Raw genomic sequence first — 9,450 nt, 5'->3', positions numbered from 1 at the left:
GCATTGTGATAAGGATTGTCTTACTCAGTTTTTCTTGACTGTTTGGGAAGGCTTAAGGTTTTCAGAGTCTGTTCATGGCATTGCTTAAAGATCAGAGCATGGATATAGGTAACATCTTTGTTACTGTCTTTGCAGATGGTATTTCTAGAATAGTTTATTACTGTCTCCTTCCTATCTGTTTCTATGTGTAGAGTTCTTATATATTTCAGAATTCATGACATTGCTGTTTGAAGGCTAAACTCAAATTTAGACTTACCAAATTTATCACCTGGGTTTATTTCAACTTCTAAGTAAAAATTAAATCAGTGAAATGAACCAGTACGAGCATTTTATTACAAAGCAATTAATAGGATATTGTCTAGTATTTCAAGCCTTCTTGAGAAAGATACGGAACTTTATGATTAGATATGATTAGAAGTCGCAGATCTTTTTGGCTTAAAACTAAAGCTTGTTAGGATGCTAAGGAAGTAGAAGTCTTTGTGAGGTGATAAGAAAGTTCAATCAATCTAAGAATTAGAAAATTAAATATAATTACAGTATACTTCTAAAGCAGTCCGCAAGCATGCATGTGATACAAGCAATGGAGCCCTAAAAGTTGGAGAAGTTTGTGGAGGAGGAGGCTCATTAAAGGATATAGTTTTCGTGTTGGTAGAGAAGTTGATTTACAAGCTTAGCAAGCCAAGTTAAGGTATAGGCATCTCTGGTGGGGGAAATGAGACAAATGTAATTAGAATAGGGATCATATTAACAAATAGTGAAATACTGGTACTGGTCTAAGGGGACAAAATAGGACTGATTTTATGGAGGACTTTGAGTGGCAGATTGAGAAATTTGTATTTGAGGTGGTAGCTATGGTAAAGCCTTGAATCAGGAGACTATACTTTTCAGAACAGATTGAATTAAAAATAGAGAAACTGACCAGAAGGCCATCACATTTATTCAAGAACAGAGGATAGGTGTTGAGAAAAATTATTGTGGAAGAAAACTGGAAAGTGGACTTGCTTACTGAATACCAGAGAGGAAAGAGTCAAAACAGGATTAAGAAAGTAGTGTTGATGATGGACATAAGGAATTTAGGAAGAGCAAATGGGGAGATATTCAGGAAGAAGAGTGATAATAGTTTTAGAGGTGTTGAATTGAAGCAGATGATAGGGCATCTAAAAGGAACTGATCTTTGGGTACATGGAGAAATGAGACTAGAATGCATATAAAAAGTAAAGATGGAGAGATTTGGAAGCCTCCTTAATGGAGATCAAAGTTGAAATGTCAAAGTATCTACATTTTTTAAAGGACATATTAAAGAAGCAGAGGACCAAACAAGAACATAGAAGACAGATTTATTGAAAGTTGTAAAAGGGAGAGAACAAAGGGATCAGAAAACCAGGAAAGTGTAGTGTTACGAAAGCAAGGGAAGATATTTTAAAAACCTGATACTGCAAGTTATTCTGAGCATTGAGAGTTGCATATGACCAGAAGGATACCACAGGTAATCTTAAAGTACGCTTTGAGGATTTAATGGTTGATAGGTTAAAACTGTATGCTAAGGAGAATATCCCTTGTCCCTCAAATTTATTGCCTTGCAGTTGAGTTTAAGAGTTATTTGGGATAGAGGAGTTCAGTTGTTAGCTATGATCCTCCGGTTTTTTCTTTTGGAGAATGAGGAAATCCATGAACAAATAATTATTGGGTAATATTTCTACTATACTGTTTGACATAGGGCTTTAACTTTATTCCAAGTGACAGATCACTGTCTCTCGATGTCTCCCTTCAACTAGCTTTTACTCTTCTAAGTGATGAGTAGAAATTTCTAACCCCTTATCTTTCTTCTGAAATTGGGAAATGGAAATGCCTTAGGAATATTGATTTGAGTAAATTTACTGCATTTTTTTCTGTGTATTTACAGATGGGGCATGAATGGGTTTGGTTGGATTCTGAACAAGACTATCCCAGTGACTCTGAATTGAGCAACGACTGCAGGTCCCTCTTCAGCTCATGGGACTCCAGTCTGGATCTTGATGTGGGCAGCTGGAGGGAAACTGAGGAGCCAGGGGCTGAAGAACTAGAGGAAAGCAGCCCCGGGAGAGAATCTAGTGAGCTGCTTGTGGGGGACGGAGGCAGTGAGGAATCTCAGGAAGAGGCAGAGCAAGTCAGCCACCAGAACCTCCTGCACTTTTTCTCTGAGGTAATGGGGAACCATCTTTAAAGATGGGAGAGTCTCAACCTCCTAAGAGAATGCTTACCCACACGTATTTCTACCACTTTTAATGTTGTTTACTAAAATACAAGCTCTACATTGGCAGGAACTGAGTCCATTGCTGTGTCTCCAGAACTTGGGGCTGATACAAAACATGCATCATATATGTGCTTTTTAACGGAATGTTCTAAGATCCCAGGCATAGGTCTGAGTCACAGGAATTGGAATTCCTCCGTGTAGGACTACTTTGAATATTCATGCATTTCGTTCTTTCAGAGTCACAGGAGGTGACACTTGCCCAAACATTCCTTGAAGCTTATAATGTTGAGACTTCCAAGAGGCATTTTGTGGTGTGTTTATCACCCTGGCTAAGGGCTGAGGACCAGAAATAAACAGAATTGGACAGAGTTTATATTTATGTGGCAACTATACACATTCAGGAGAACTTAGGTCAAGATCAGTAAGAATCCAATTCAGATATTTCCAATTCTATCTGCATTGTCTGTGGCAGACAAAATTTTCAGCAGTTTTTTAGATATTATCAGTTAATGAGAGTTGATATTTGAGATGAAAAATTAGAACATAAGCTCCTTAAGGCAAGAATCATATCTATCTTGTTTTCTTTTGGATTCCTACCAACTAGCCCAGTGCCTATGTATATAAGATATTTGATAAATTTTAAATGACTGGATGAATCAAATCAATTTGCCATCTCAGACTTGTGGTGGTATAAATGATGTGGCATTATTAATATGTAGATGATCGTTTCCATTGGTGTTCTTATGCCTCTAACAGTAAACTGTGATTGCAGGTAGCTTATTTAATGGAGCCACTGTGCATTAGCAGCAAAGAATCAGGTGAAGGCTGCTGCCCTCCATCTGGTACCACACAGCAAGAGGCAAGGGAAATTGAAGTTATTGAAGGAGAAGAGGAGCCCTGCAGAGAGCCCGAAGAGCTTTCAGCCAAGGTAGACCTCTTGGTAGCTGAGAAGTCATCACTGGAAGAAAATGGAAGGCCAGAAGTGGCTCCAGCTCCTTCTGATATTTGGGTACTTCAGGAACAACCCACAGGGAGTGAAGAGGTAAGTGGTGAGTAACTTAAACCAACTGTCTGATTGGTCCTGTACACCAAGAGGCAGAACAGAGTGGTTAAAGCACATAAGCGAACTCCAGGGAATTCAGCTTACCTGGTCTAAATCCTGGTTTTAGCACCAGTTAGCTGTGTAAGCTTAGACATGTTAGAGATCATTTTAGAACCTCAGTTTTCTCTGCTGAAGTGAAATAAAAGTGCTCTACCTTATAGGTGTGCTGTAAGGTTTAAATGAGACAATTCATGTAAAGCACTTAGTGTACTTCATGGCTTATAGTAAACAATCAGTAACATTCAGAATGTCATTAATACTATCTGACCAGTTAGACTAGTTAGATCCAGGACCACAAGTAATAATGACAGTTTTAAAAGGCAACAGTGTCTATCTAAAATTGAGTGTATTGCTTTTTCATTTTTTCTTGGGGGTACAGAGTCATCAAAGTTCTCTTAAGAATTCATTGCCTTAGGTCTCGTTGTCACCTTTCTCTAATTTCTTCTACAACTTTGTGTAATAGGCCTCTTCTCATCTGAAGGTCAGCCTTCATTTATCCCATGCAAGAAAAATTACTTTCAGGATGGTAAATCTCTTTCTAAACTTTCCTTTGTTTCCTGGCATTCCCAGGGGGAGGTTCAGCAAGAATCCAAAGAGGAGGACCAGGGTGAAGGATATGTGTCTGAGATGGAAGACCAGTGTTCTTCAGGTGAATGTGATGATGGCTTCCACATCCAGGAGACTCCTCTGGTGAATATCCTTTTCAGCCATGCTACCTCCTCAAAGCTGTAAGTAGAGATTTTTATCCAAGATTGTTAGGACTCATACTTTCACTTCTCTTTATGCCTATTTGAATTTCTTGCCATGAACTTACAAAATTACTTTTGTAATTGAAAAAAAAAGAAAGAGTTTGAATACTAGAAATAGAATTAAATATAAATTTTATTCTATAAATAGAAATCTATTTCTGTTTCACAAACATTAAGAATCTCATAAGTAACCCTTCTAATTACTATATTTATTCAGGAAACATGGCTGAGTCAGATTGTCCTTCAAGTCTAATATTATACCAACTATATTTTTAAAAACACGAAAACATCAATTAACTTGAAATTAAAAATTATTTTGAAGTTATTGCTCTTGTTCCTTTTTCACAAATCTTGGGAAATTGCTTGTATAATTGTCTTTTTTTTTTAAATAAATAATAATGGAGCCAAAGGGCATACTTCAGAATCTTAATTTTTTTTTCGGTAAAGTGAACTTCTTTTTAAATCAGGAAAAGCAGTTATTTTTATTATGGTAATAAATAGTTCCTTTTCTGGGCTTGCTCTTGTAGCTATCTATTGAGAGAAGATAACACAAACTTTTTTTTTTCCCTTTCTTTTTCTTTACTACATCCCAATCCACCATTATCTGAGGGAAGGCAAACCAGTAATTATTTTAGCCTTCTTTTGTTTAAGATATACAACTGAACCATGCATATATATTTTTTAAAGAGCAGATCTCAGATTTTTGTTTCACAAATAGAATACAGCTTAAAAACTAGCTTGCTGAAGAAATTGCTTCCTTTGCTTTTCTGTAGCTCTTTTTCTAAGTATTAGCAGATGGCATATGATGATTATCCCCAAAACAGGAAATTTCTAATCTGGGACGTTTTATCTCAAGACATTTCAGCATCTTGAATGGCAAACTCCACACTCTTATCTTAGAATTTACATTAAACATGAAAGCTTTGTTAGAAAGCAATAGATATTAGTAATTGAGTCTGCCTGGCTAGCTAGCTTAAGGGGAGATTGATAGCTGAGTTCTTGTGTTATCATCAGAGAAGCTTAAAACTACTTTGAAAGATAGACATTCCTTAGGCTCCTCTTTTCTGACTTCTCCCTGAGTCTGTACTGACTTCTAGGAGTTAAGTAAAGCTTTTGGAGTAGTACTCTAAGTCTGCAAGTCCTTTCCACTCTCGTACTTTTACTTGTAATTGCTTAGCATACATTTCCAAATAGGTGGCAATAAATATTGTTTCATAAAATATTGCAAAGGTGATTGATTTTGAGGTTATAGAACCTATCACAGTAACTTTCACTTAATGGAAACTTACTGAATATCTGTTGCGTGGATGTATGAATAAAGTTGCATCAGTACAAAGGAGTATTGTTTATTCTGACTGACTGAACAGAAACAAAGGAAGAGGTTTGTGTGGGGCTTTAAATGCTTTGTTCTGATAGGGCTCTGGGCTTAAGGATAAATTGATTTTTGTGATATGTAATTTAGATACAGGTGAGAAATTGCATCATGAAAATGAATGGTAACATGGCATTGCTCAGATTGGAGAAAGATGCTCAAATGGATGCACACAATATGGTACATAAAGCAAAATGAGGGTGTAAAACCTCAGGTGTGAAGAGAACCTGTTTAGAGATAATAATGCAGTGTGTAAAGTGGGAAGTGGAGCATGATCTTTAACTTTGGAGTAAACAGAAAATTTGCCAACTAGGAAAATTATAAAATGAAATAAAACATTAAGCAGTTGCACCTCTAAAGAAAACCTAAATAAATTAAGCAGTTTGGCCCAGGAAAGGAAGGGCCATGAGGAGAAATGAATTTTTCTTAGGTATTTTAAAGATTACTAAGGAGAATGAAAAGGAGAATATTTAAATTGTATAGTATTCAGATGAAATGAAAGAATTCCTTGGGATGTGAAACCAAGTATTTTTTCTCTGGAAATAGAGGAGAGGTACCAACTGTATATGTGTGTGTGTGTGTATACGTTTTATTGAAATACAGTCAATTTACAGTGTGTCAATTTTTGATGTACAGCACAATGCTTCAGTCATACATGAACATACATATATTTGTTTTCATATTCTTTGAGAGATACTTCTTAATGTGGCATATTTCTGCATAAAAACAGGACCAGATTCATTTATCAGATACTTATTTGAGCACCTGCTATGTGCCAGGCACTTGGGAAACATCAGTGAAAGACTACTTTCATAGACCAGTTCTTTAGAGTCATAGATGCTGGAGAATAAATCAGGAAGATTCCAAAAGGCATAGGCAATCTCGGTTTGTAGAATACTTTATAAGAATGTAACCACTTCGTTGGGTAATGGTGAAGAGAATATTTATAGAGTCTGGGGTTTCTTATGGAAGCATTAAGTATGTTTTTATTCCTATGGTGTTATCCTCCAGGTGTTAACTAGGAGCATTGTGGGTTGAGGAAACCTCATTACCTACCTGGGAGGAGTGGGTCGAATACCATTTATGAAGTTACTGTTTCTTTTCTGTCTTGTTTTATCCTATAGGTCTGATCTAAGCCATAGTGACCCTGTTCAGGATCATTTGCTATTTAAGAAGACTCTCCTGCCAGTATGGAAGATGATTGCCAGTCACAGGTGGGACTCCAAGCCACTCTTGGCATTCACAGCGAGTCTTCTCATTTAGAGTGACTCTCCAGGGTTTCTTCATCCTCTCTGGGTTTGTCCCTGAACAGGTTCAGTAGTCCATTTCTGAAGCCTGTGTCAGAAAGGCAGGCCCCTGGATACAAGGATGTGGTGAAAAGGTCAGTGGAAAAGGGGTCAAGAAAGGTTGGTTGCTTTTATATCTGTCTTTTCATACTTTTATTTCCCACCTACTAGATTATTTCTTTATTTCATTTATATTACTTAAGCTTAAGATATATTTTACGGCTGAACAAGATTGTAAAGTTAGGATAAGCTCAGTCCTCATTTGAGAATACAAAGAACAAAAGGATAAAGAGGCTTTTTCTTTTTTTTCAGTATTGACTTTTAAGTAGTATGATCCATTTATTATAATCTTACATTAGTCTTTGGTAGTTTTTGACACTGTTAATTTGGAACAAAACTTTAAAAGTATTCACTCAGGCAGTTATAGGTATGCTAAGGTGAAGATGGTAATCCAAATGGATTTTACAAACATTGGTTGATGGCAGTATTTTGGATTTTTACAGCATAGTTCAGAACCTAAAATACTGTTATAAACGAGTATGTTAATAGTGCATAAAAGATCAGAAAAGGACCTTTGGAGCCAGATTTCTTAATTCTGTAGATGAAGAAACTAAGACTCAGAGGTGGTCATGACTTGTTTGCGATTAACAGTGAATAGCAGAGCTAGAACTATACCCCAGCTTCTTCCAGTTCAGTTCTCTTTCTGCACTGCTATGCCTTCTCTTATATACCCACTCTCTGTGTCTCATAATATAATTATTTATCTTATTATTCACTTGATTCTCACTTTTCATCTCCATGAAAGACGAAAAAACTCTTGAGCTTTTGATTATACAGTAAAAGAAGTTGGTACCTGGTATATGACTACACATTGTAAACAATCAGTCTGTAACTACCATGTGATAAACTGATCATTGGAACTCTACAACTTTGATACCTCCAATTGTAAAGTATAGTGACTAGACCTGTGGGCTCTGGAGTCAGGCTGCCTCTGAATTGGAATCCAAGCTGTGTGACTTTGGGCAAGTACTTAACTTCTTTAGATCTCAGTTTCCTCATTACCAATTGTGATAATGGTACCTACCACATAGGTTTATTGAGAGGGTCAAGTGAGTTAATATAGAAAGTATCTAGCATAGCACTTGGCATATTGTAAGCAGTCCTACGTTAGCTGCTGTTTGTTGCTTTTTTATTATTTGATGGGGATTGTTATCTTTACTATTGTTTTCATTAAGAGCTGGTTAGTTCTCCAAGAGAGCATGTTAAGTCACCACATGTTCCACATGAATGTTTGATTTCATCTGGTTTCTCTTGGCCACCTGTAGACCCATGGACTTAACTAGCCTGAAAAGGAATCTGTCTAAGGGACGGATTCGCACCATGGCTCAGTTCCAGCGGGACCTGATGCTGATGTTCCAAAATGCTGTGATGTACAATGACTCTGATCATCATGTGTACCATATGGCTGTGGAGATGCAGCGAGAAGTCTTGGAGCAGATTCAGGTACTGTAGGTAGAGAGCTGCAAGAAAAAGGAGTGTGGTCTCTGGAATCTGATTTTAGAAAGTCTGTAAGAATAAGGGTGATTTTGAAGGGATCTTGTGTTCCCAGAGTTTATGTTTAGAAGACGATTCAAAGTCCTGAGGGACTGACATTGTACTGGCTGGTTTGGAAAACCCGGAGCTCCCTGTGACCAGCTTTAATAGATAGAGATATAAAATAGCCTAGGAAGGCAAGCCACAGTGAAGAGCTCTTAAGAGAACTGGGATAGATAAGTAATGGGAACACCTGCTTCCAGAGCCTCAAGTCAGAGGGCTAAATATGCAAACCAAGGCTGGAGTTACTGTCCATTTTTTAGTTGCTATAGCCGTTGGTATTAATGTGTGTTCACATTGTCCCATCTATAGGAGATAAGGCATGATAGCTAGAAGGAGACATTTGAAGGTTTCTTTTCTGAACATGTTACTTTAAAGAAAAAAGCATAGTTAAATCTGTGTGGAGAAAAATAAAATTGTATTCAAACCTACATAAAGATTCATAGCTTGCTGTCTGCTTTGACCCTGTAGGTGCTGAGTATTTGGTTAGACAAAAGAAGAGACTTAACTAGTTTGGAATGAGAACCAGCCAACGCCGTGGATGATAGAAAACCTGTTTTGTTAACTTGGAGCTGCTACTCTGAACTTTTCTGGAATTTGGACCTCTCATCGAGACTCTGACCCTAGAGAAGATCCAGTACTTGTTTACCACTTCTCTGTTGTCTTTTCTAGTAAGAATAATGCCTTAACTAACAACCAAAGAGTCAAAGGTGCCTGTAGACATAATTTAAAGAAAACAGGAAAAGCTGAGATTTGGGGGTATGCTGTGAATGTTGCTCACATCTTTGTTCCATAGGCTTAATTTAGAGGTAAATAGATTAAACCTCTTGTTATTGCTCTTTAAATAAATGTTATTTCACAAGTCAAAATATTGCTTTTTAATTACAGAAGCTAGGAATAGAGGGGATAGCATTATCTGGTGAAATAAGGAAAGTATTTGACATGGGTTTTCTTACATACACTGTCGGAAAGGGGCTGGGATAGGATAAGGGGAGAGTATGATTTGTCTCATCGTTTATAAAGTAGAGACAATTGAAGTGTCCTTAGAATGGCTAAGAGGATGAAATAAGATAAATTATGAGTAAGATGTTAGAAAACGTCTACTGCTTTAATAT

At 37.0% G+C, this 9,450-nt stretch overlaps 1 protein-coding gene across 1 annotated transcript; it reads left to right on the top strand.

Annotated features, from left to right (window-relative positions):
* The first annotated feature begins 333 nt into the window (after positions 1-333).
* On the top strand, positions 334-9,204 carry LOC105091066 (bromodomain-containing protein 8-like). The gene is made up of 7 exons (XM_031449100.2): positions 334-2,182; positions 3,006-3,275; positions 3,906-4,063; positions 6,581-6,670; positions 6,769-6,837; positions 8,068-8,245; positions 8,807-9,204. The coding sequence occupies exons 1-7, from the start codon at positions 1,904-1,906 to the stop codon at positions 8,855-8,857; spliced, it is 1,095 nt and encodes a 364-aa protein (XP_031304960.1). The 5' UTR covers positions 334-1,903; the 3' UTR covers positions 8,858-9,204.
* The last annotated feature ends 246 nt before the right edge of the window (positions 9,205-9,450 follow it).

This window comes from Camelus dromedarius, chromosome 3 (assembly GCF_036321535.1).
Source record: "Camelus dromedarius isolate mCamDro1 chromosome 3, mCamDro1.pat, whole genome shotgun sequence".
NCBI lineage: Eukaryota > Metazoa > Chordata > Mammalia > Artiodactyla > Camelidae > Camelus > Camelus dromedarius.
Note: the sequence above shows the minus strand (reverse complement) of the source record. Positions and strands in the feature narration are given on the sequence as shown.